Source organism: Cardiocondyla obscurior, linkage group LG15 (assembly GCF_019399895.1).
Source record: "Cardiocondyla obscurior isolate alpha-2009 linkage group LG15, Cobs3.1, whole genome shotgun sequence".
NCBI classification, from domain to species: domain Eukaryota; kingdom Metazoa; phylum Arthropoda; class Insecta; order Hymenoptera; family Formicidae; genus Cardiocondyla; species Cardiocondyla obscurior.
In genome coordinates, this window is record NC_091878.1 from 1,589,673 (window position 1) to 1,617,340 (window position 27,668).

Here is a 27,668-nt window from a genome sequence, read left to right on the forward strand (position 1 = left end):
AATTTTTTTTTTAATAAATTAAATTTGATTCAACTACTGCTGTAGAGGGACTTCTTTTTCTCTCTCTCTCTCTTTCTTTTTTTTTTTCTTTCTCGGCGTACGGTTGACGAAAGTCGAAGGCGAGTTGACGCAACGTTGTATTAAATATCTGACGCAATATCCCCATAGCACAATGGCAATGCGATGCGGAAAAAGAAAAGAAATTAAACGTATTCATATCTACGAATAAACTCGTTCGAACGTGAACGTATCGAGAGAAGTCAAATCAAAATCTTTATTCAAAAAGCATTAAGTTCCCATAGCGAATAAAAATCAATTCTTTCTTTTCTAAAATCCGCGGTTTTTCGTAATAATAAAAAAAGGCTTTGTTTCAGTTTCGGTCGACGCGAAGACGAGATTTTATGACCGCGGACTGAAGTAGCAAGCAACCTATCGGGTTTTGCCGCCCCGGTGTCCTTAGAAATGTCTACCGTACGAAAATGGTACTCTACACCTAACGCGGACTCTCAACTCCATTCTGAACGTCTCTTTCTTTTTTTTTTCCTTCTTTCTCGTTCTCAAAGATAATATGGAACCACTCCGGATTACAATTCTGGATTGTCGAAGGATGTCGCGCGACCTCCGCAGATTGAGACTCGCCTGGATCTACTCTGAGGTCTTCTATCTAGTCTCACGATGAGTGATTGCGACGACATCGAACGGCCGTGAATTTCGTAAAGAATGTCGGCAGAAAACGACTCTCAATTCGGAATTCTTTTTTTTTTCTTTCTTTCTTTTTTTTGCCCGTGAATGTAATCCTCACCGTCGCGCGACCACTTCGCGTTCTGCCACTCGCGCAGTTAAGTGATAATTCGCTACTCTCGTTAGCAAAAACCGTAATCTCGTACTTCGTATCGGCTACACGTATAAATTGTGCAAAAAATTTAGCATGATTAATCGTAGGTAGGCCTTCCTTTTCGGAAAAGGCACGCGTACATATACATATATGTATCTCGCGTTATATCTTCTTCTTTTTTTTTTTCGCGCCTTCTTTCTGGCGGTATGCATATGTATATATATATAATGTATGTATACATAATGCGTAAGTCGTGTATACAAGTACATGTGTAAATATACCATCGACAAGAAAAACGGGAGTAGGCGGAGGAGAAGGGCAGGGTGAGATAGGGCGAAGAATTGAGGTAATGGAACAAGGGAACATACATCTAGCACAATGATACTCGTAACAGTAATTCATAATAAATATTCCTCCGCGTTTTTAAACGCGCGAAAAGATCTCTGTAACACCTGCTCTCGATATTGCTAGACTTCAATCACGTCAAACGTCACCCTTAGCTAAATACTCTTATTCTACTTTCTCCTTCTCTCTTTCTCTCTTAAATTTCGCCTAGCGATGCAGCAACTGCATTTCGCCATCGCCTGAACTGCCGTTAAAAAAAAAATCAGTTTGTTAAATTGTGACTAATAGATAAAAAAAAAAGATAATAATAATCTGACAAGATAAAAGTTACGTAAATAATAATCTTGGAATAGGACTCTGTGATAAAAGATTAAAATAAAAATGCTTCTAGGAAATATAAGTAATGAACGTTAACTTATACGTTATACGTTTGTACGATGAGTAATCGTCTCGTGTGTAATATTATCAAATTGTTTACGTATTTCACGTTTGCTCAGATTATTTAGAGTTTCGCAGACCGCAGTGTATTAAAAAAAAAAAAAGCGCAGTAAGAATCGCTCGGAGACGACTCCGCGATTAATTCCGACGAGACTTCTTATCGATAAGAGACTCTGCTAGAATCCTTAACGATTCGCGATGATGATATGTTACGTAATCTCGACTTTTACCTTCGAGGATCGCGAAACGTCGGTCGAGCGTGCAAAACGTTTTCTCCGGCACGATGGTAATTCGTCGCAAAGCAAGACACAACCGTGGGTTATGGTTTTGTTTTTTTTTTTTTTCTCAGACATTTTATCAGAATTTATTATTTCGTGTAAACGTTTATAATAATTATAATTTACAATTACGATGGGTTGATGATAAATACAAATAGAAACAACGTAATTTGGGTCGGGAAGGAAAAGGATAGATGGGAGGAGGAAAAGGAAAAGAAGGTAGAGAGCATGGGTGAGGTGAAAGGGTAAGTGGGTCGGATTGATGGATGGCTTTTCGTATGAAGAAAAAAGCGGAAGAGAGACAAATTGTGTAAACTCTCGTGATCGAACGTATAGTCGAATGAAAAGACGCGCCGTCGTTGCTTCTCTCGCGACCGCTAATGTAAGCACGCGAATTACTTTGACAAATATTTAAAAAAAATTAATAATTTTTTTCAATAAAAACTCGTGTTTTCTATTCAAGATAGTTGATTTAAAAAAGAAGGAGGAGACCTAGATGGCAAAGAGGAAATATTTTATATGCCAAGAGCCGCTGATGAAATTGATGACGATAAGGACGATAATGATAACGATGATGACGCTGCTGCTGATGATGCTGATGTTGGTAATGATAGCTCTCTCGACCGAGTAAAGTCACTGCCAGAATTAAAAAAACATAACGTTTATTTTGGAAAATTTATAATATCCAGAAAATGAAAAGAACACAAGATGTTAACGTTCGACTTGTTGAAACGGGTGGTGGGCGGCTGGGATAAGGACGAAGTTAGATCGGGGAAAACATCCCTGAAGAGTAGATCCAAGAGAAAACAGGGCGAGAGGAGGAACAGGGTACTCTCAGGAGAAAGAGAAGCCTCAAGAGAACTCGCGAGAGGATGGAAAGAGAAGAATGTTACATTTGAAAGCTCGCTGAGCGAGATCAAGATCAACACTACCTCTGACGCATCGTAATGGCCTGTTTCTCTTTGCCATTTCTAATTATACAAGACTTCTCGTTCTCATCCAACCAGCTCTCGTAAAATGTTTACCGAGGACTTTTCGGAAAAAAAAAGAAAAAAAAAAAAAAAAAGAGATAGGATCGAAGAGAAAATACCTGTGGTTTTCATCGTTCGATTTCGAGTCTCTTTACGGTAACAAGTTATTGAGGCAGAACAATGCGAAAATAAAATTTAAATCGCAAGAAGCGTTAAAAATATCTACGGATGTATTTCGTTTTCATCGAATCACAACAGAGCCGCGTGAACATGCACCCTTTATGTTATATTTCATTTCTTGTAATCTATATTTTAATCTTCCGCTTTATCCTGCCTCGACGTTGAAAGACCTCGTGTGCAGTGGACTCGAATCGCAAGCTTCTACTTTTACCAGAGTACACACTCAGTTTTTCACATCCTACATCCGCTGCGATAGAAGCGATACTAGTATCAATGATAAATTATAACCACGAGGCTTCAATCGCACACGCTTCATTCTCGTTTCTGTTTAAACAGAAGGAGAAAAAAAAAAAAAAATGAGGAGGATAGGAAGATCGCCATTTCGAATGCTGTCATTACTCGGTCTCTTCGACTCCACGTCTCGCTCTCGTTTCTTTTCTCTTTCTCCCTTCCTTCCTAGCAACTGAACGATGTTTCTGCGTGTATCTCCCTTCCCGGCGATTACGGACAATCTTGTTGCGACAAAGACACCGATTATACATCGAGAAATATCAATGCGATAACAGGAAAACGTTTACCCATTCACATTGTAATTAGCGACTAACTTGTTGAAACTGACTGTCACCCATAGTGATATTACATATGCGTGATACAATGTGTATGTGTGTATGTATGAATATATATGTACCGTTAGTGCACGCGCGTATATACATATACTTAATTATACATATATATACGAGAAGAATACGAGGATGCATTAAATTCCTCGTTTAAAATCTCCTCTTCTTCTTTATCCCTTCGCGCTGAACGGCGAACGCGAGCGAAGAGCGTAATTTGGATAGTCTTTAAAATCTCCCGTTGGAATCTTGCAATTTTCCTCTAATGTAGAATGTCTGTTAACAACGATCGAAACACTTACATCGCGCTTTAAAGTACACGTCGTACCTCAAGTCCTACATCGGACGATACAAATTGTTAACACAATTTTAATACGTTGCGTGATTTATTATACGACACATCGCCTCGATCTTATTCTAAACAATCAATTGTAATTGTGTACGCAAACGTTTATGCAATTTCTCATCTTATTTGTGACTTCCTTCGATGTGTGCATCTCGATCGAGAGGCGGAACGTTGCGAGCCTCGTCTTCCTCGAGGGAACTAAACTCTGATACTCTATCTTACACGTCGCTATCTTTGAGAAGCAACTATAAATCCAATATTCGCAACACGTAATTCTCTCGCAAACCCTCAAAAATGAACATCGCAGAATGAAAGTAAATACGTAGCTATATATATCTATATTCGTGTATATGTTGTGTGCGTATAATTCGTTCTCTCTTCAATCTTCTCGACCGCGCTACGAATTTCCTACGAGTACGTGATATAAATATATATATATTTGTGTGTATAATATGTTGTATTATATAATTGCATATAGTATAACAGAGAAAGAGAGAAAGACGAGGAGTGATCGAATAGAAAGAGCGAGAGGAAGTCGAAGGTCCGAATGCCAGGATATGCAGTCTCTTAATAACGTTGTCACACGTGTAATCTGCACTCGGTGATGACAATGGGAACGAAGCGGCTCTTACTCAAATCCCCGTCCCTCTTTTTGCATTATTTCCCACGTTACACGAAACTTAGAGGAAATATGTGTGAACGACCGCGATGACGAGCAGAAACAACGACGAGAAACGTCTCTTATTTTTTTATTCTTTTACTTTTTTTTTCTTTTTTTTGCGTTATTAACATATTTGTGATAATTATTATTAACGATCCCGTTTGATTTTTTTTCTGTTCGCATCAGAGAAGAGAAATTTAAGAAAATTTATTCTTGTTGGATCGTGACTTCGAGCTTTTTGGGAAAAATCGTGTAAAGTTTCGATTACGTGGCAAAAGGAAAAGGAAGGAGAGTCTGTGCAGGGAAAAATATATTGAATTGCATATAAGCTGTGTGCAGAATTATGGTAATGTTGGAAAGATAGGATAGAAAAAAAATAGAAAAAAAAAAAAAAATAAAATACAGTGTTTGAAAAATTAAGTCACCACTAATGTTCGTTTTGGAACTTAATAACTTAATGTATTTGTTTTTACTCTCCTTTCTCCTCCTGCATTCTTCCTTTCGTATAATAATATTCGTTACTTGCTAGACAATGTGAAATTTAATTTAAATGACAACTGGATATAATGCAGTAGATTCATGCGTGCTTTTTTTTTTCATTTCCTCGTTCTCTTCGCTTCTTCTCGTACCTCCGCGCTGTTTCTTTTCTCGTTTTAACTTTTTCTTTTTTCGTTTACTTTTGAGATGGTAAGCAGCGAGCAGATTTTTGGGAGTAATGACAGTGGGTCGGTGGGTCCTCTGCATTCCCTGTCTCGTCCCGATGCGTGTGACTTATATCCTTTAGTAGTACAACACTTTCGTTTTTTAATCGCAAAAGTCAAATAATCTATCATTTGCTTTATGCTTATTTCTGCTATGTGCGTTATCGACAATGAGGCGCACGCACGCGTGACTGCGTCCGCGCAATGACTTTCGAGTCAACGAGACAGGGTATGCGGGGGAAACGTAAGTGTCTCCTCCTGTCCTTTCCTCTATTCATTCAATTCGCTCCTTTCCTGTTCCTCCATACAAACGGATCAATAAATGGATTTTTTTATCTAAGAAATTTCGTGCGTGAAAGATCGAATAATCCACATTCTAATCGATCGTCCATTTCTTCTCGCCAATGATGGCTCTCTCGCGCATTACTTTGATACATTTTACGATCAACGTTAGTTTTTGTTTCTTTTTCCTTTCAATCTTTAATATCGATTCCCCAATTTCGAATCTGTTTTTGATCTTTAAGATCTTTTCCTTTGCCATCATCCACGAGCAGGTACGATCGAGCAGAGATGAATAATTCGGATGCTCTCGACGTTCGAACTTTTCGAACCGGATGTAGCAGCTGGCGGTGGCATTGGCAGCAGTGTGCAGTCATGTCAGGATAAAGAAAGAGAAAGAGAGAAAGAGAGAAAAAGAAAAAAGGATCAATTTTCTCGAAAAGGAGTGATTTAAGGAAAAGGGAGGCCTGCGATTGGAAGAAAGGAAGGAAAGAAGGAAACGAGGTATGCGAGGGACGAGAGGTCAGGTGGACATGGATGGATGGATCCGGGTAGATGGACATATGGGTGAGCACTTCAGGGGGACGGGGGGACGATAGAGAATAGGATGTTCTTATTAGGTTTAGAAAGGACTTAAGCTTAGGAAGGTTAGTTGTCGCCGCCCTCCTGTGGCTCGTCTCCGTCGCCCTGCGTGTCACTGGTCCACAGAGTGAGGTTGTCGCGCAGCAGCTGCATGATCAATGTGGAATCTTTGTAGCTGTCTTCATTAAGTGTGTCCAGCTCCGCGATCGCGTCGTCGAACGCCTGCAAAGTAACAAGTGAATTAGACACAACTCATTTAATATTCTTTTTTATATTATTTTATTTCGAAAATTTCAACGTAATCTTTTAATTAAAAAAATATTTAATTTTTAAATAAAATCATAAATGTATAACATTCTTGAATGTATATGTATCTTTAAGATAAAAAAATAAAACTCAATCTCAATCAAATACAATTATAATTTTAGTCTATATCTTATAAATTATATTTATAATTGTATAAATCAAACTATTATTTAATAACAAAAAATAGAAAATACGATGCGGGGTGGTTAGTGCAGAACCAGTGAAGAAGTATCTTAGCTTATTAATTATGTATTAGCAACTTGAAAAATTGGATTAAGTGGTACAACCATTCACAAAAAGTTAGAGTTAAATCCAGGAAAGTTGGTTATTAGAGGATAGATAGGATAAATTCACACGGCAAAACTTGATTTCATAGTAAGACTGCTAATTCCTTGCGTCTTAAATTATAATTAATTTTTATTCTTCCTTTTGTCTTCAAATCACGAAAAAAAAAAAAAAAAAAAAAAGAGGTCAAGATTTTAGCAAGAATGCGCAAGCTCTGATTACCGCTCACGTGTCTTTTATCAGCAGTCTTATCACGTATGCAATTTAGCGAACACATTAATGCGCACAACGAAGAATTTATTAGGAAGAACTATCACGCAGTAGCGTCAAGAGCAAATCCTCCACAATCTTCCCTTCTAACCTGCTTGGCTAAGTGACAGGCTCTAGCCGGGGAATTGATAATTTCGTAATAAAAAACGGAGAAGTTGAGGGCAAGGCCGAGCCTAATCGGGTGCGTAGGCTGCATTTTCGCCTTCGCGATGTCAAACGCCTCCTGGTACGCCTTCTGCGAATCCTCGACTACCGCTGGAAATGCAAATCAGCCTCTATTCAGATTACACCTTCCACGACCTCATTTTTACGCCGTGACCATCGAAGTAATAATAAATTGTCGTTGAGAGAGGCGGAGGGAGGGGAAAGGAAAGGCGAAAGCCTGGACAAGAGGGAAAACGCAAGCGAATTTCAGTGATTCGCGTCGCGTCTTGTCCTACAAAGACCACGTGCGTACTACACCGGGGACTTTATCGGCCTTGAACGAGTCGTGCTCATAAATCGCCACCGATCTTCTACGATGTGACCCTGCCGAGACGTGCATCTCCGTTCTGACTCATCGTTACGAGCCGGGCGAATAGTTCGCCGATGGCACTATTAAACATTTTTATACAAACACTTTTTTTTTTTTGCATATAAAACAGTGCTATTTATAAGAATTGCACGTTATCGAGATAACACCCGGCGATTACAAACAAAATTGTATTCGATATTATATTTAACGATAAACTTTACTAGTTAAGTTATCGTGTTTTAAATTTTAACATCACTGTATGTTTTTAGAACTGTAGTCAAGCCGTATCTCGTGACAATCGCTAGAGGAACGATAACGCGCCTCGAAGTAGTAAACTAGAAGATGTCGGGTCTTTGTAGGACAGAAGTAGGCAAGTTGGTAGAATGAATCATTCACGTAAGATAAACTATTGTCATCACTGTGCACCATCACCACCCATCACCGTCATTGTGCTCTCTATCCCGCGGAATCGCTAGAAAAATTAACAATTAGTTCCTCTGATCGTGTACCTGTTTGGCCAGTTGACAGGCCTTGTCTGGTGAGTTGAGAATCTCGTAATAGAAGACAGAAAAGTTGAGGGCGAGACCTAGCCTGATCGGGTGGGTAGGCTGCATCTTTGACTTGCTGATTTCGAAGGCATCCTGGTATGCCTTCTGGCTGTCGTCTACCACGGCTGGATATTACGTGGATCATCAACATGTCTGTCTTGTTTTGCGTGAGGCTAACACGCTTCGTATCAAATCGATTTAAGAGCTACTCAGAATCTCAAGATACGTAACACGAAATCATCCTATCTCGAAATGTAATTTTAAAAAATTAAACTTTCAACTTTTAATTTGACTCTTGAGTTTTTACCTCTTGTTCCGTAAAGTTATAATATTTATCAATTTATGTTTCAATTCTAAGTAGCTCAACTGCTTTTACATGCTTTAATAGATAATTCATACAAGTCTTTAAAAAAAAAATATATATTAATATTTTTCTGAATTATATTTATATCGTATTTAATAATTATCGTAATAAATTAGAATTACATATAAAGAAAAAAAATTACTTGGTCACAGTTAAATATATTTTTATCATGTCCGGCATGTAAAAGCATATATTTTCTTATGTGCTATCGTCTCAATTTAATTTAATATAAATACAAGTACTTGCAATTCCCTGGACTTTATAGAAATTATTTTACATAACTCTCATATGATTGCAAAACTGTTTTATAATTCTAGGTAATGTATATTCCAATAAATATATCCAATTAATTTATAAAACAGCATCTCTCGACTAATCTAAATTATCATATTATCAGAGAAATAATTATAAATTAAAATAAAAAGAAAAGAAAAATACAAATTAAATAAAATGACTAAATTAGCAAATAATAAATTAAAATTTTCATAGTTAATATTCTTTAAAGTTCTCGCGATTGAAGTTTCACCCACGAATGACAACCAGACTTTCACTGCAACCGACTGCGGCTGCAACTGACTCTTTTCCGATGCAAAAGTCCAGGGATCCGCCCATGTATCAAAATAAAGCATCTGTCGATGCAGCTGCGTTACAACGCTGCGTTCGGTTAAAAAAAAAAAAAAGTGCATTCTATCTCACGCATTTGCATAACCGAACGCAGTTTTGCGTCAAAAAGAGCAATATCGAAACGAGACGACCGATTTAGGAGCAAATATTTTCGGGCCGCTGATAAATCGCAGCGACGAATAGACTTTTTACCTTTACATCAATTATAACAATATGTTCTCGTTAGTACTGAGCAAAAGGTCTTGATTGTATCGCTGTGAGAGGCGATAATCCCCGTGCTTCCGAGTCTTTCTCGCTTCGACATCCTTCTTTTCCGGAATTACGTTCGCGAGGTAACGAGAAGAGGGATCGATACGTACTATTTCTGGTTTCACCAGTGGCGACTTCTGCGAGATACCTGTAGTAGTCACCCTTCATCTTGAGGTAGAATACTTTACTCTCGGCATTGCTAGCCTTGGGGATCAGGTACTTATCCAGGAGTCCCTGAAAATACGCGACACGAGCAAATGAATCTCCAACGTTAATAACCGTTTTAAAATAGAAATTAGAAGAGGGGAAACAACGAGGAAAACAATATTCGAGAAATAGGGACAAATCTCGCGCGCATCTTGCGCTCATTGCATTAATTAGCTAATTCTCTTCTTCGAATTAGGTTATCGCGATTAGATCGTGTTTCATAATTGAATTGATTTATTCCCGCAATGTGAATCACGGATGTGATTTACAACTCTCTGCAGAACAAACTATAAATCTCAAGCATTACGCTAGAATTTTAAAATAAATTAAAAATATATAATTTAAATATATGTATATGAAATATTATAGATGCCCCATATTCAAGTTATTTTTCCGGGAATAAACTGCGAAATAAAATAGCGATATGAAACCAATAAATCAGGAATTAATCGAACAATTAAGCGTCATAATTAACTTGTGTAACAATATGGAATTGATGCGCAATCCGCCGGTCAATGACGAGCCGCGTTTCCACACTACGCACATTCATCTCAGCCGTGTGTCTACTAATGACGTAAGAGCACTGTTGGCTGACCAACTTTGCATATGTAAGACTCACGTGCAAATAGCGCGACATTTATTGCGCCTTAGCGCCAAACGTCGACCGCCTCGGGAGAGCGAAGACAAAAAAGAAATCGCCCCCCTCCTCCCCTGATTATCGCTACGTCGCGATAAAATTTGGCAGCCTCCGAAACAACAAGCGGCAAACAATACTGCGTCGTATATATAAAAATTACGCGTTATATAAAGACCGCGTCGTAGATATAACACCCGAAATAGATTCCGTTCTCGCTGTTGCGTGTCCCGAGAGGTAAACGAACGCGCTTCGGACTCCGAGATTCTAATTTAGCAGTTTATCTTATCGTCGGGTCTCGAAAAGTAGCGTCGCCGTACAACAAATCGTCGCGTTTCGATGCGCGAACGTGGCCGCGTCGTAAATTACGTCGCATAATCGCGCGAGCGACCTGCGTCGCAATGAAGGTGTAAAGTGAGAGGGAAAAAAAGAAGAAAAAAAAAAAGAAATAAAAAAAAAATAAGATATCCGTCTCGTACGTCATCGGGTCTCAATTCTCTCATACGTGTCGAACCTTGTTAGCCATCTCTCCTTCCATCCTCCGAGCTCATTAATTTTAATCAAGCGCAGCTTTTCCCGACGACTGGGAGAGCCAAGGCCGTAAATTATCGAAATAAATATTCCTTCAGAAGCTCGACGGAATAATTCCGCTTCGAGAGCGACATCCCGAAACTCGATCCGAATTCTCAGCTTTAAACCGATTGTCGTTTCGAATACTGCCGAGTGTCTTTTCATCCTCGCGGCTTTTATTTCGTGGCGATTTGTTCGAGATGACGACTGAGACTTTTTAGCGCCTCTCCGCCGTTTGTTCCGCGTCGAGTTGGAAATAACTCGGTTTTAATAAACCGCTGCGAAACTAACGCTGCGGCTACGTCAAGGTGCAATACAATAGCGTAACACGTTTACGGTGACGTATATAGGAGCGCGAGAACAGGAACGATTCCGATCGCCCGGTGATTGTGTTTCAGCTGGAGCCTTGCTCCAGTTTCGTCGTTTGACGTACATCTCTCCTCCTCGAATCCGACCCTTCCCTCCCCCCTTCATCACCTCTCGGTAACCACCGCGCTTGTTGCACCAATTAGCGCCGCTTGTCTTGCCGAGCGGGCCACGCGCGCGCATAAAATTAACGCGGCGCCTAAAATGCACTTCAATTAGAGAAAATATTTTGCGGCGCGCAACCTGTTAATTTATTAAAATTCCGCAGGAACGGTAACGTCGCCGGGGTGAAGTAATTTGTTTTCGATCGATCAAATATTCATTTGCCGTAGTTCATTCGGCGAACAAATGCAAATGTTTTTCTTTAATCAGGAATACAGATTTGAATCGCAAATTACTATTTTTCGCAAGAAATCCGCGAACAATTGTGAGAGTAAAACTGGTGCAAGTTACGGCACGGAGCGCAAATGCGCTTTTTTTATATATATATTCATTATCGTATTACTTAATATCGAAATGAGTGACCGTTTCCTCTCTCCCTTTCTCCTCCCCTTTTACAAAGAAAGCAGCCTCGAGCAAATTTAATTCCTTTAAAGAAAGGGCCATTATGAGGCGGAACGTGCCATATCCGGTGGTCCGCGAAACGTTCGTCTGACCAGGCGTGCCCGCTTCCTCTTCCGTTTCCGCTTATTTCCGGATACTGGAAAATATCACCCACGTAACAAGAGCGGAGATAGAATAGAATTTCGCGGCGCATGTCGCAAAAAGCAGCCGAGTGGATTTATAATTCGCCGAGTTTAATGAGTTTCGTGAGCGTTCGAGTGACGAAGTTCGAAAGGTCAAGCTTTAATATCTCGCCACGAGTCTCTATACAAATAAAAAGTATCCTAAGTACGGATCTCGGGAAAGATATATTAAAGAAGTTAAGCAGCTTCTGTATTGCTGTTAAAAAAAAAAAAAAAAAAAACCCAATTATTTATGATCGAAGAAAGAAAAATATTTTTTTTTAATTATTGCCAGAATATTCACGGTTTTTATAAAAAAAATACGGGCATAAAAATCGCGAATAGGAACTCGTAATTTACTCGTGTGAAATACAATCCGGAAGATGGTCTTCCACCCTTGAAAGATCCCCAGCGAGGAAGCGTGTGCGGAAGATTGTCAACTAAGAAACGTAAGACGATCCGGACGTTGAAGAGAAACTGGTACCTAAGGCTCGCAAACGAGTTTCCAATGCTCGCAGCAAGACACCGTCTGGGTGCACAATCTACCTCGTGTCACGGCGTTGACGCTTTATTACATGGGATGCCTATCCGCCGCCGAATTAATTCCTTTATCACCTTAATCGCGTTAACGTTTACCGCGATGAATCGAAACAAGCGGCAAATTCTCTTTTCAATTATCTCGGCCGAAAGAAATTTAATTATAAGTTCAACTACTGAAAACGATTAAAAGCAGACGCAGAGGGTGTGTCACGCGAAATGAAAAAGCTCGATCGGTCTGCATACGATTTTGTGTTGTTTAACGTCAAAAACTGTCAATGTGCGAATTGTAACTCAACGCGGGTATTGTTGCGAAAATCGTGACGATTACTGCAAAATAGATTTGTCAAAGAAAGCTGCAAAGTTTTCTCGTAATTGCTTTCTGCAAAGTCACATTATTGGCGAAATTGTTGTTACTTAAAATTAATTAACACGTTTCCAAAAGAGAGGTTCAACGGGATTGGAAACTCGCGTCAACGCTGTCGTTGCAAAACGTGTCATGCTAATGACTTCGTACTGCACGAGGCGGGTATTTTCGTAGTCGCATTTCCTCGTTTCGTTATCACGTCGCTAGACGACGGCGTAGTAATGAATTACTAACAAATGCACGATACGGCAGATAGACGTTTCGAAGTTAACGCCTGCGATTGTTTTCCACGAAGTAATAAAACGACCTGGATGTTTGTACAATTTTTGCAAATCTAGTTCCAAAATAAAATTCCAAAAAAAATATTTAAAAAAAAGAAAAAAAAACGAGCTGCGAGCGGTCAGTGGTATTAATTACAAGTAAACAATAAATACTCGAGGGGGCGTATTCTGGAATCTTATGCGCGTAGGAGAGCGTTTCAGGATAAAGAATAACTCACGTGAGGATGAAATCATCGTTCTGCGTAATTATGCGAAATTACTTGTTTATCGATTCCCGCCCATCGCGGTTCTCGGAGCGCGACCCCCTTTGGACGCGCGAACACGACGCGTCGGTTACTCAACGGCGTATAATTTTCTCCGACACCTTCCGGGGCTTGTCCGAGAACAGTACGGCTAAGTATGGAGAACAGGAAACATCGCGACAATTGCAACGGCGTGGAAAAAGGAGTGGAATGCACTCAGCTTGCTTTCGGAGCATGTTCGTACAAAGAAAAAAGAATGTTGTTCTTTTCGTATTTCCTCTTTCAATTTTTTTTTCTTTCTTTCCTTTTACTTATTTTTTTTTTTTTTTTCTTAAATTGATCAAAATGGAAAATCGTTATAAAATTTTTAATTAACAGCGCGAGTATTATAAAAGACAAAATTAACCAAATGACTCATTAATATATCGCGTAAGAAAACTTTGGTTTGAATTATAATTCGATTAGAGCAAAGACGGCAATGTTTAAAAAAAAAATGTAAAATAATCCATTCGCAGTGAATAAAATTAAAATATTAATAAATATGTGAAAGATCGCGTCGTTGCGGCGACAATCTTGGGCGATTCTGCCTACTCAGAACTGATTTACTCGGTAGTTAAAGCCCGACGCAAGAATGCGCGATAAAACTGACACATCTCGACGATGTAGAGTCCGCGCTACTCAGTGCCGAAAGCTTGCGATAGTGCCAACCCGCCTTGAAATACGATATCGCGAATTTGCGCGAGAAAACACGTGCGCGCGTTTTCCCCTCCCGAGATTAATTTCGTGTAACGTACGAGCAGGAATTTCATTTTCATACGTAAATTAATGTTTCCCGACAGAACGAGCGAATACGAAGAGTTCTCACGAGTACATCATCGGAGTTGATGGATCGTGCATTACGAGATCGGATCGAAAGCGATGCAAAGTTAACACGTAAATAAACGATTAAGTTACGGTAAAAGGACTCGGAAAAGCTGCGTTATTCGAAACAAAAAGTGACGCGCGGAGGGCAATAAAACGCGAGTTAATTAATGCAAAATTTATAAAAGAGAAATCCTTAAACAATACCGCATTGTAATTTGTATATCGTTTTAATTATTACGTCACGCAGAGACGAGAGTCGAGATACGGTGGCAAAGAAACAATGCTGTATAATATAAAGGTGAAACGTCGAAACGTTAAGTTTGCGAGCAACGCATTATGGTCAACGAGTCGTTTATCGCACTATCGAATCATGCAAAAGCTACGTCGCGGTCAAAGCACGAGAGATTCGCCCGAACGGTTCCGCTGAAGTTCGCTTCATCGAGAGCACAGAGTCAACCCAATTAACCTTATTACGGCTTGAACGCGAGCTCGACAGCTAAACATCACTGTGTCATCCTAAAATATCTCTCAAATGTTCATCGATTCGCAGAGAGAGAACAACGAAAATCAGCATCATCCCAATGTGCTTTACAATGCGATTTCGTAGTAGATTGTGTAACGAAAAACAAGATAAATATATAAAAAAAAAGGCGGAAACTGCCAAGTATTTTTTTTTCGTTTTTTTAATGCAAAAATAAGACGAGCTTAATTACGCCTCGTTTCTCTCACGCGTTCTAGAAACTACGTTGATGAATTAGCGGAAGGATTACCGATAGCCGTGGCGAGAGAAAACGTTAAAAGCCAGTCTTCCGTCATCTGGGTCGTGCCAAGACATTTGTTCAAACACGTTTACTCCCCGGCAAACACAATTCGCAGTTTTTTCTCTCCCTATTTTTTTTTCCTCTCTCTCTTTCCCGCACTTCGAGAGAACGGTGCTTTTCCTCTATATTTCAATGCCAGCTTCATCTCTTATCGTTCACGTCGTTGCTTTTCTTGTCTAGAGCGACTTCGATCAATACCCGAGCGACACAATGAGCCTGATCGCCGGGCAAACACACGTGAATTGCGCGCATATACCGTTCGTGCGATGCAACGATGCAAGTGAAGGCGGAAACGTTGATTCCCCCGACTCCTCCAACCCGCTGTATCTTTCCGAATAAAGGTATGCAATATCGATGTCTCGTGGGAGAAGAGATACAATCGGAGACGCGAGGCATCGCATTCGTTAGCGCGGTTACAAAAGGGTCACCCCTTATAACAATAAAAATTGTTTGCGCAATCAATAGGGTAATTAATGTTATCTCCGCTAACACGCTCCGAGTCGTTTTTGCGCAATTTAAATGTATACACGTGGCGCGAAACGTGTTAATGAGGAATGCGGACAACGGAGATATTTCTAGAGATAAAAGTTAACTCGCGACTTGAAATAAGACCCAGGCGAACGCACCTTCTCGCCCTCTTTCAGAAGGCGCCAGGGGTAAAGGGGACGATTTTCATTTTTAATTAAAAAAAAAAAATTTTTTTTTTTGGTTTTTTTTTTTAAATTAAAAAATGGCCAAGTCTTGACTTACCAATACATCGTAGCAGATCTCGCGCAATTCCTTCTCGACCTTTTCCCGGTATTCCTTGGCCATCTGCTGTTTGCGTTCGGAGCCTTCGGTCTTCTGCTCGATAGAGGAGATTACCCGCCACGAGCTACGTCTCGCTCCTACGACATTCTTGTACGCGACGGACAGCAGGTTTCTCTCTTCGTTCGACAGCTCGACTCCCGTCTCGGTGACCGCCTTCATCGCGGACGCCATGTCGTCGTACCTTTCTGCCTGCTCCGCAAGCTTTGCACGCTGAACTAATTCCTCCTTATCCACGGACATTGTGTCGGCTGGAATCAGAAAAGAACGATTGACGTCAGCAACGGGTAGTCTACTCCGAATTCGTATTGTTCGCAGAGGTTCTTTCATATTTTCTAGCACGCGCGCGCGTCGAATATCTTCATATTTATAAAAATAAAGTGCACTTAAAAAAAAAAAAAGAAAAAAAAAAAAAAAAAAAAAAAAAAAAAAAAAAAAAGAAAACCGAGCTGTGAAATAAGAAAAAGGTGATTAAAGAAGATAAGAACTTTTGCCACGCTTGGCACGGAAGATAAGGGACAAACAAAAATTTATATCGTTATCTGGCAGGTCAGAGAGGACCGTCAAACGGCGAGATACGACATTGGGGAGGATGCAACACGCGATGCACAAAGCGTGACAGACCGGCGCGCGTTTCAATGTCGCCGGGGGCTCCTTTTGTCGCGTGTCCCCGGAGAGGTCGGGAAGAATAGGTCTCGCACACCAACGCACTTGGTAGCCGAACACCACCGGCTGTGACGACGGTGACGACGTTGCGTATCCGCTCACGAAACGCGACTGGCCTCGTTTCGCCTCAACCGATCGAACGTACGTCTGCTGTTACGGAGATAGAACGACCTTTTCCCTTTCCGAGTCACGTGCGCAACAGAGTCCCTTTCATCCTTGGGGCGTTTCGAGAAGCGGAAATGCACATCCGACATCGGCGGGATACCTTCCAGAAAAACGGAACGAACGAGAAGCCGACTTCTCTTTTATCTCGCCCTGATTCTTAAGAAATCATCGAGCTTTCTTTATCGAGTTTATTTTTCACTTCTTCAGGGAAAAAACTGCTGCTTTCGTCTCGAAAAGCGCGAGAAAAACACGAAGCATTCCTGGCGCGCAACGATGCATTTTTTCGAGCTGCCAACCAGTCTCGTCCTGTTACTTAACGGCAACGGTTCAGGTAGAATTTTCTCCTGACAATAGAACGAGGAGGGAGGAGGAGAGGGAAAAGCAGACCTAAACCTTCAAAGCAAAAGAAGCTTGAATTAAAATTTCTTTTCCATCACGAAATATCGAGTTATCCTACGGTTTTTCATAATACTTCGGAACTGTTCTCTCTTACGATTATTATAAAATCACCGCAGTTATGTAATTTAATCGTATTATCGTATTCTTAACTACTGTAAGAAAACGATCGTGGTGCTAAACAAGACTACATCAATAAAAGATATCGGAATATTTTCTTCGATCGAACCGAATGAGCATTTAATCGCCGAGAAATCAAACGTGGCATATGACTTAATGAAACGGCGCGGTAAGAAAAAGTAGCGAAAACGCAGCGGTTTTACCGCCGGGATAGATCGCATTTCCATGGAAACCAGTTTCAAAAGCGTCTATTTCCGACGTGGAAAACGAGATTTGCCATGAAATAGAGAATCGCGTAGACCCTTCAAGCGTTACCGATCGATGGACGCGAACGACGTCGGTGGCGAAAGCACGTTACGTAAGGCAGCCCCCGTGACTTGTAGCTTTGAATATCGATATCGAGTGACATTTAATAATAAAGATTTAATACGAAATAATGCCATTACGCATAACTAAGTAAGATCGCGATAACCGCCGATTATCTAATCTGACTTTCATTGCGAATACGCGCCATTCGAATTATTAATTTTAGCCTCAGTTCTATATTTCTCTCTCGTTTCACTTCGACGGCACCGCAATTTTCTATTTAGTCTACCCTCCCATTCAAGAAGCAGAAGTGATCAATGAATACTTTTCCATTCGGAGTAGCATCAATATGTAATTAATTTCTTTTCGATTTCATCAGAAAAAAAAAAAAAAATAGAAGAGCCTCGATATTACGACTTATCTCTCGCTTCTTCCTACGATCGCCTTATCTTCAATCTGTCGTTTTAATCGGTCGAACAGGATATCACCAGACGCGTAACAAATCGACAAAGCGTGACCGTCGAGATTATCCAGAGATTACGCAACGGTTGCCCTAGGTCTCACCTCTGCTTGTCGTTCTTTCAAAGAATTTAGAAAGTATAAAATAAAAAAAATTAAAAAAAAAATTTTTTTTGATAAATTAATTAATATTTAAATGAAATGAAATCTATGCCGTTCTTTGATTTCACATTCGAAGCTCGGGCGCCTCTCGATCGTTCGCGGCAAACGCGTGGACGGCAATTATCGCTCTCCTTTTGTTCCCCTCTTTACGGTTCGGCGTCCACCCCGCTCGGAGACGATAAATCACGAACGACTAGGCGATTCGGTCAGAGGGCTAATATCTCGCCGACGGATTGCACGCGCGTGTGAATCCATGAGCGATAAGAGAATTGGCCGTCCGCACGATAAAACGTACGAATAAACGAGCGAACACGTTCGATGCACCGTGAAGAGCGGCCGATTATACAGTCATCGAGCAGAAGTGCATCGATAATAGCCCATTACCGAGAAATGCGTAAATCACACTCTTCGTCGGTATTAAAATCCGTGATTTATGCGATAAGCTCCGCTTTTATCTCTTCTTAAAGAATTCTTCTTCTACCGTTTACATTTACAATACAAAGAATAGTTAACAATAAAAAAAGAAAGAGAGAAAAAAAAAATAATTTGACACGATAAAAATGTGTAATAACAATTAACATGAAAATTTTTCAACTTTTTAACCGAAGCTCTCTTGAATTTAATTCCCACGCGTTGGAAATAAAATTCGTAAGTCTTCGCGATTTAATTTAAATCCCTCGAATACCGAGTTTCAAGCTTTAAATGTGAAACAAAAATCGAGATCTTTAGTATTCGAAACGGTTAAAGTTTCCAGCGTTACTCAGTTGTACGTTTGTCGAGTGCAACGGGATGGGATGTCGTAATACCACCGTTGCACCGGAATGTTATGTCGCCCGTCGTAGTACGCGCGAAGAGAGGAAACGACGATGATTCATGCCGTAGAATTGAAAGAACAAATTACATTCTCGGACTGGGAAGCGGAGCTTAGACGCATTCACGAATTACATCAAGCCGCACGTAACGTGCCGTTAAGAAAATCGGACGGCATAATTTTCCACGGCGACCCGCGACGTAACGACCTTGCACAAATTGCCATTACGCATGTTTCCTCGTGTTCCAATTCGTTAACCTGTGGGATCTACAACGTGAAGTTCTCGTAACTGTAATTATATTTGCATTTTCGATAACTTTAAAGCAAAAGCAATACGACAGAATTGAAACACGAGTAACCAGAAAATAAATCAAATTTCCCGAAACATACCGCTTGCGGTAGGAAAAATAATTAAAAATACGTCGTAAATAACAGGATATATATAAAAAAAAAAGTGATTTTTAAAACAGAAAACTCGGAAAAAAAAATCTTTAAATTCATATTTCATAAAATCCGAGAAATCGGAAATAATGATAGTTCTAACACAGTTAGTCGATTTAATTGTAGTATGTTAGTCTATGGTAGTTCCATAATTTAACGTAATGCAAGTTAATGGATTCCGCGAGCTGTAGTACAATGGTAACCGTCGTCGAAAGGAAATGAGATTGGCAAAAAGGCACCCTGTATAATGTGCGCAGATAATTCATTGCAGAACGAACGGGTATCGCATGGTACGATGACTCACTGCTTTGAAACTGGTCGATGCCGTCGAAAAACCTACGAGAGAGCTCCGAGGGCCACTTAACCCTGAAAAATACAGGACGAGTTTCTTCCCATCTGGGAAAGCCTCTTGCCTTCTTACAGATATACGGGAAGTTACAAAAACCTACACGCTAGAAGCCTCGGGATTTTCAATGGCCGCCACCTTCTTAATATTTATCTATCCTCTTGAACTCTTACTCGAAAGACTTAAAACTCGACTTTGTAAAATATCTACGTACACGATCGAGTTGCACGCGTGTTCAAAATCACACGCCACGTCATGCATTCAGTTGTCCGAGACACATTTTCGACTCGTCAAAGAATTTTCGTCTCTCAAAATAGCTGGGCGAAACCTGGCGCAAAGTTCTGCAAGATTTTAATGACGCTGAATATTCGCTAGATTACGGAACGCGAGCGAACGGATGTTTACTTAACAAAGGAGCGACAAGAGGAAACGACGAGTGGTTGTTTGGCGTTAAAATAATAAAATGCGATGAGTAACGAAGTCAAAGTGCAATTGTACCAATTAATTGCACGTGGCCAAGAGTATTTTCTTTCGTTGAACTGAATAATTTATTGTCAATGATGGAAGGAGTCGGGGAAGATTGGAAGCTATGCCGATCGTGTCACCGTTCCCACGGAAAAATATAAAAAAGTAAAAAAATAATTTTTTTTTAATAAGAAAAACGCACGACGTTAATGTCACGCATGCAATTTTCGTCTCGTAAATAATTCTCAGCAAGAGTTAAATGTCAGGAAAAAATAATGGATTCCATATACAATGATTTTCACATTTGAAAAACTACTATGCAATCGTAAAAGTATTATTTCATAAATTCCGGAATCCGATAAATCATCGTCGTGGAAATATGCTTCGACCACGCGCGACTTTGTCTCGTAATTAAAAAATGCAATTCGTATAATTTCAGACTTGCAAATATATTTTAGAGTTTCTTTAACTATATACGTTTATTTGTCTCGCGGATTCCCCGAGGCATTAGCGCCGCGTTTCGCAAATATTAAATGTCACGCGGCTTCGGTCGTGCGATAAATCAGATTACGTAAATTCGGTTCGACAAAATCGTCCACACCACGCTAGACAACTTGTACATGTATACGCTTCGTAAATTTTTTTTTTTTAGAACAAAAAGATTCCGCAAGATTAATTTTTTCCCAGCGTTCGTACCGCTTGAATTTCGAGTATTTATTAAAAAAATAAAAAAAAATAAAAAGAAAAATAAATAAAAAAAAATTTTGCGACTTGCGGACTTGATGTCATTCGAAGCTCTCATCGCGTTCGAGAATTTTCAACGTTGAAAATCGAGCGGTTCTGACGCCTGGGCTTCGCGATTCATAAATCTTCCCCGCCTCCGCAGATCCCATGGCAATAAATTCATGACGGTGCAATAAATTCGGATTAACATCGAACGGCGGATCGCACCCGCGTTTACCCACGTTCCATATTTAAACGACGGCGACTCGCCGCGGCGGGTCCTTCCTTATAGAGTCGAGAGCGCGACGAAAGAATTCCGGGTCACGAACGACGGGAAGGCCCGAGATCCGGTTTTATTAATACGTTTCCGGTTAGTGGGCATTCACCGCTCTCTCGAGATGCACCCGAGGGAAAGGAATGACATTCCGCGAGAATTCGAATTTCCGCGGAAGCGACGCCTTCGTAACTCCACGAAAGAAACAAACCGTGTCTCGTCAACAGTTGGCCGAACAATTAACGTTTTTTGTAACTAAAGATCATTAATTATACCCTCAAGAAGCTTGCCCGATAAAGGTTCAAATGTGAGCTTATTTTTCACTTTATTAAATTGACCGTTCTCATTTCTCCGAGGAATAACTACGACCAACGATATCAATTTCGCTTATCTATATGATATCCCGAGGGAACAGAATGATATCTACGTTCATTAAACGACCGGGAGACAATCTATCAATTAAATACGAGAAATGGCTATTTATTAAAGAAAAAACGAGGCACTTGGCGCACAACTTTGTGCGCGAAATGAAGGTAATAGAGTGCAAATTACCCTCGTGAGAACGCGAGGAGCACGCACATAAAGATCGCCGCCGCGCGATACGTGAGACTCGCGGTTTTCTCGCGGGGTAAACGCTCGCGGGATCCCCCGGGTAGACTTTTAATCGCGGAATTTACTTCGCTGCGGGACACCCGGATACAACTTTACACCGGAAGACGACCCGGTTTAACCGACGAATCAACGGCAATAAATATCGATCGCTGGAGTCTCCCTCGGAAGCGCTCGCACAAAGAAATCCGGACGAGGAAGACTTTCGGCGAGTGGACAACCGTACTCTCGGCGGCGGCCCTATATTTAATCATACGCGATCACCTGGCGAGTTTCGACCCGGCGCCCCGCGTCGCCGCGCGAAATATTCCTGGCACGAAGAATTCGCGGAGCGGCTTGCGCGAGCGGAACGCATCTCGCGATACGCGCGGGCTCCAACTCGTTCCAATTCCCACCGAGTTATCCCGTCGAGATCGCATCGAATGCGACATGTAATTCTAATCCACACCGTGCTCTTAGACGTGCGATGAGAGGGTTATTTTTTTTCTTTTTTTCTTGAGACTCGCTAAAATATATTCCATAAAAATTCAAGCGCCAAGTAAACCGAACGCCTCCCTGCGACAATACCTAGTTTCCTCCGTTCGCGAAGCGAAAACGGGAGGCGTTTTAAGAAAGTAGTGGCTGACGAGACGTTTCTATTGTTCGCGGAGAACCGTGCCGAGGAATTGGAAATTTCGACCGGGTGCTTTGAAGCGATAAGTACTTAGAAATCATCGTCTCGATGCGATAGGTTTTTCCGTTCCGTCATCCTCCGTGACGAAACGCACGGTCGACACACGATCCTGAAAGTAAATGCACCTTTTTTCTCTCTCTCTCTCTTTCTCTCCACGCCGCCTCGGCGCGGAAAGAATGCGGCTGGCGTCACGCGTGGGTAATCGGTGCTTTTGCAAGCTTTTATGAATGCCTGCGAACCTGGCAAACGCGGCTGCGATCCCGAGCGAGATCGTCATTGCCATACGCACGCGATCGCGCCGCGATTCATTAATGCCGGACGACCCCGCGTCGCAGGCGCCGAATATTCCTCACGTGCCAACAAAATTATTACGACAAATATAACGGGAATCCGAGTTACATTTTAACGTAACACTTAGCGGCGCAAAGTACGATACAATCAACGATCGCAAACGTTATTTGTTTCAAGCGAGAGCCCGACATGAAAATTAAAATAAAACGCAAAAAAAAAAAAAAAAATTGCGATTAGTTGCGGAACATTTCTTTTTTTTTTCTTTTCTTTTTCTCTTTTTTTTTTCTCGTGTTTACGAGCGGACTATCGAATGATCGCGGCCACGAACCGTCCGCGTGCGACGAACTCTTTTATAACGTGGCCGAGAAGGCCGCTGGACGACGACGTCGGATTTTTGCGCGCGGACTCTCGCCTTGCGCAAATACGCGAGACGACGCTATCAGCGAAGTAAAGCGTGACGTGATGGAAGGCGCAGATAAACGCGGTGACTGATAAAATTAATATCTATATCCGTACGTCCGAGATGTTACGACCGTGGCGATTATCGCGTTTTCATTCGTATCGCACGCGCGATAACTCGCGGGCGAAGCCGTGCGACGAATCTGAAGAGCTAACAAGTGATTCGCTTTTTTTTTTTTTTTCTTTTTCTCAATCTGGACCTCTCCCCGTTTGGAAGCATTCGTCCCGTCATCGTCGCGGAGAAAAATCGAAAAATTAAGATTTAGAGCAGAGTAACAATTCCCCGGGCTACTTTCGCAGTATTTTAGTTGGGAGTTCTCGTCAGGAGTGACAACGAGAGGCACTTCACCGAGGACTCTCGTCGGAAAGACATATTTAGCCGCGCGAAGTGGCTCTCGTGGGAGGCGGTGGACGCGAGCAGAAGGTCGCGGAGAGGCGAGGCCGGCGCGAGGAGAAGCGGCGAGCATTATCAAGCGCGTCCGGGTTGAGGTTATGGCCGCAGAGATGGCAAAGCCTAAAGCGAGCGAGCGAGCGAAAGAGAAAGAGAGAGAGCGCCAACGAGCGAACGGCCGTCTTCCCGAGAGGGAGGTCGCCGTGGTAGCACCGCGCGGCGTTACTTTCACGGGAGCGAGAGCGAAATTCCCGGCTGCATTCCCCGACGGCGACGCCTCGACGATTATCGGCGAGAGAGGTCGGAGGGTCTGGTCTCCCGATCGAAGAAAGATCGATCGCACGCACGTCGCCCCGCGAAACCGGAGGGGGACCCCTCCCCCGCTATTACGCGTCAATGCGGCGAGATATACGCGTGCGAAGCCCGTTAGCTCTGCGACGCAGTACGACGCGGCGAGAGATCGATAGCCCGCGGCTCATTTCTCGCGGTAGAACGGGCCGCCGCCGAGTAGCCGACCGGGGTTCCGCGTTACCCGTGAAAGAGGGCCGATAAACGGCGGACGAAGCCGTGGCACGATCTAGAAGCGTCGACGGCGGCTGCCGGCGGCGAATCGCTCTCACGCAGGAAGTGACGAGTGCGTGGAAGAAACGGCCCGACCCGACGACTGCGCGCTTATAGCATGCGGAGAGGGAGCGAGCGAGAGGGACGGGACGCCGGACGGAAACCAGACGCGGAACAGAGAAAAGGGGATCACAGAGACTTTTCCACTTACCTATGGCTTACAGTCCTTTGTACAATAAATAAAGTAAATACACGTAGATCTGTGCGTGGATCCGTGCACCGGCTCGAGTCGGCTCGGACGAGCGCGCGGAGGTAGGAACGTCGAGGGAACGGTTGGCGGTGCCGCGGCTACGACGGGGCTGCAAACTCCGGCGCCCGGTTTACTCGGGGGAGATCCTCTTCCCCTTTTTTTTTTCTCTCTTATTTCTCCTTTTGTTTTTCTTGGTCTTTTTTTCCCTTTTTGCCTGCCTGGGCTTCCCCTTTCCTCTGCGGCCGGAGGAAACACGCGCCGAGACAAACGAGCGAGCGAGAAAGAGAACGAGAGACGTGGGGCTAGAACGCGAACGAGAGAAACGGGAAAAAAACTTCTCAGCCGGCTCTTTATTCCTCGGTCACACTCGCGGTTACGATGCCACACATCCCTCGACGACCACTCCCGCACAACGACTGAGCCAGCAACGCCGCCCGCGGCGAGGTATTCGGCTCGCCTCGTGCCAGGGCTCGACTACGCTCGACTACATTCGACTACGCTCGTCAGATCTCGCTGAACCTCGTGTCCGAAACAGAAGTATTGATCCGCTCGCGGACCCGGCATGGCCGCTTCGTCGAACCGACCTGGGTGGGGCAATGGAACGGGCGCGCACCACGACCGTGTCCCGGGACCGATCCGACGTGCCGCGTCGCGCCACGCTACACGACGACGACGTTCTCGCCGTCTCTTTCCTTTCCGATCTCTCTCTCCCTCTTCCCTTCCGCACTCCTTTCGTCCGCCTCGCACGTTCTTTCGATCGCCCGACCGCTTCCCGTTCCCGCTCACTTTAATCGCCGCGAAACTGCCGGAGCCGCGCTTCTCTTTCTCTCGCTTTCATCGGTTAGGTCCAACCACTCTTTATATTACGTCTTGCTTCACCTTTTTTTTATTTCCTTTTTCTTTCTCTTTCTCTTTCCGCTCCTCCGACCCGCTAAACCGTCTATCACGCGTGTTTCGTTAATCCTACGAGCCGCGTATTATCACGCGTTTCCGCCTACCTTCTCCTGCCCTACTCCAACACCTTTGGCTCGTCCGAGACGGAAATTACCTTGGAAAATGAATCTCTATTTCCCCCTTCCCCTTCCCTAGGTACATCCGGACTCGCTTTCCACGAGTTTCCACGAAAAGCAGCTTGTTATAGAAATTTACCGTAATTCTTTCAGAAACCACTTTGCAAATAAATTCTACCGGTAATCATTATATAAAAATGCACCGTAATTCTTTAGAAATTGCTTTATAAATAAATTGTTCCGGTATTTTTCTTTTTTATACTTTCTTACTACTTTCTTAATCGTATATATTTTTATCAAGCCACGGCAAACGATCATAGAAAGGAAAATTCGCATTATTAGGTCAGAATAAAAGTTGATGATTATTTGCGAAGGTACCGGCGTCGCAAATCGTTACTTCTGCTTCTCGAAATAGATATGCGAAGACAATTTTCTATTTAAAAAACGAAGAAACGGTCGGTCTAAAATAAACGCGGTGGGTGGATCAGAAAGATCTACAGATTACCATAAAAGCACTTTCGTCCTTCTCGCGATCGTTGAACCGTGCCTCTTTTTTTGCCGTAAATCAAAGAAATCTCACGAAACGCGATTCCTTGCCGCCGTGCGACCGGCGCCTCGCAGTAAAATAAATAAAAAAAAAAAAAAAAAAAGAAAAGGATTTTAAGAACTACAGCGTCTACGCTAATACCATAAAATAGCGTAGTACTTAAGTAGACGTCAACATCTCGTAAAAAGTCGAGGAATTTATGAATAACCAATTAATCTCGCGAATATCGCCACACGCAAAGCACACGTGACGAGACATTTGAAAATCCGCGAGTCTTAAGAACAGAAACCGATACATAAATATACCGAAAAAAACTGCGCTAATTCATCATCCCGCGGTAAACTTAATCGCGAAAATAATATTAACCCAGAGAATTTCCATCGTGAACAGCAATGTGGAAGTTTCAAAATTAGCGAAAAATAATCGGATACGCGCGGGATCTATCGGGGAGAGTCTGGTTCGACTGACCATTTACCGTTTACGTGAAAGGCCGAATTTTGCGAAAGGTCGACAATTTCGATCGCGAACAATGATTCCGGTGATGTTCGCGGTGTGACATTACGTCCAATCGTGAAAATTTCAAACGGAACCCATTCACACGGTCCGAAACGTCGAATAAAACCGGAATACGGCCGCGTAAAATACATCGCGAGCGTGTACACCCAGGTGTTATTCCTCACCCTGGTCCTCGACATCAATATACATTAACGATAGGAATTTTGATCTCGCGATCCTGTAGTATCGCTGCACGAGCCGAGACAACGAGCCGCGATGTAATTCCGTCCGCGAGACGAATCGGAACCCGCCGAAACGCGGGCGGGCCGTTCCTCCTTCGCGTAAATGTTTATTTGGGAATTCGTACTCTCGCTTTAACGAGTACTTTCGGAAATTACACGCGCAAGCTATTCCCCGCCCACTGGTCTTAATTAGCTGGCAAATTGCTCGATGTATTATTTCGCATGTTGACCTTTCGTTGGCAGTTTCTGCAACGCGTCTCTTTCTCTCCCCCGCGCGAAGCGTTATCGTTTCCGTAATTTTCATTTATTAAATAGATATTCCTCACTTTCACTCTCGTACGTATAATTTCAGAGCACCGCGGCTGTTTTCACTTAATAACAGTTAATTCTTTAATTATTATGATACTCGCGTTTCGCGTTATTATTTATAAATCGCGTACTTTAGTATCCCAGCGTCGTGCGTCTCGTAATTTCATTCACGTGGGTGTAATTACATTTTAGAAAATCTCGCCTCCCTCGGGAAAACTCTATTTGGCGTACATGCTCGAGATATTTGTTGAAACGAGCACGTTCGATGCGTTAGGCGGGCGCATTTTACGCGCTCAAAGTATTGCCGCTCGCTCGAAAGGTCATTCGTAAATTTCGTTCTTTTCCTCATTAAAAACTAATATCGAATTGAACAATAGCTTGATTTATTCAAACTCGAATATATCGAGCCCGTCCATAAGCAGCATCGACCGCTTATTCCTTTACAACTTATTCACGCTTCAAAACGCACGCAAATGATTAATTAAATATGTTCATGGAACTGATTCGGTAACTTCGCATAATAATTTCAACGACATACGAGGTACAACCCGGCAAATGTACGCGTTTCACGTTTGAAAAAACTTCCATATTTACAAGCATGTAAAATCCGCTTATTCAGAACCCGAAGCGTTCCCATTGTGTTACTCTTTTAATATGCCTCGATAGATATTAATACGTAATCA

General features: G+C 42.2%; 1 protein-coding gene across 3 annotated transcripts in view; it reads right to left on the bottom strand.

The window, feature by feature from the left end:
• Positions 1-1,943: 1,943 nt before the first annotated feature.
• The window catches only part of 14-3-3zeta (tyrosine 3-monooxygenase/tryptophan 5-monooxygenase activation protein zeta), a 40,197-nt gene continuing 14,472 nt past the window's right edge, over positions 1,944-27,668 (bottom strand). Inside the window, exons 1-5 of one of the 3 annotated variants that reach the window (XM_070666542.1) lie at positions 24,344-24,806; positions 15,758-16,065; positions 9,504-9,627; positions 8,118-8,281; positions 2,542-6,455 (exon numbers count right to left, since the gene is read on the bottom strand). In XM_070666542.1, coding sequence (XP_070522643.1) covers positions 6,300-6,455; positions 8,118-8,281; positions 9,504-9,627; positions 15,758-16,057 — 744 coding nt within the window. In that variant the 5' untranslated portion in view covers positions 16,058-16,065; positions 24,344-24,806 and the 3' untranslated portion in view covers positions 2,542-6,299. Of the gene's footprint in view, positions 6,456-7,185; positions 7,350-8,117; positions 8,282-9,503; positions 9,628-15,757; positions 16,066-24,343; positions 24,807-27,668 lie in introns of those variants that run through there. The other 2 variants (XM_070666543.1, XM_070666541.1) reach the window with 2 other exon arrangements.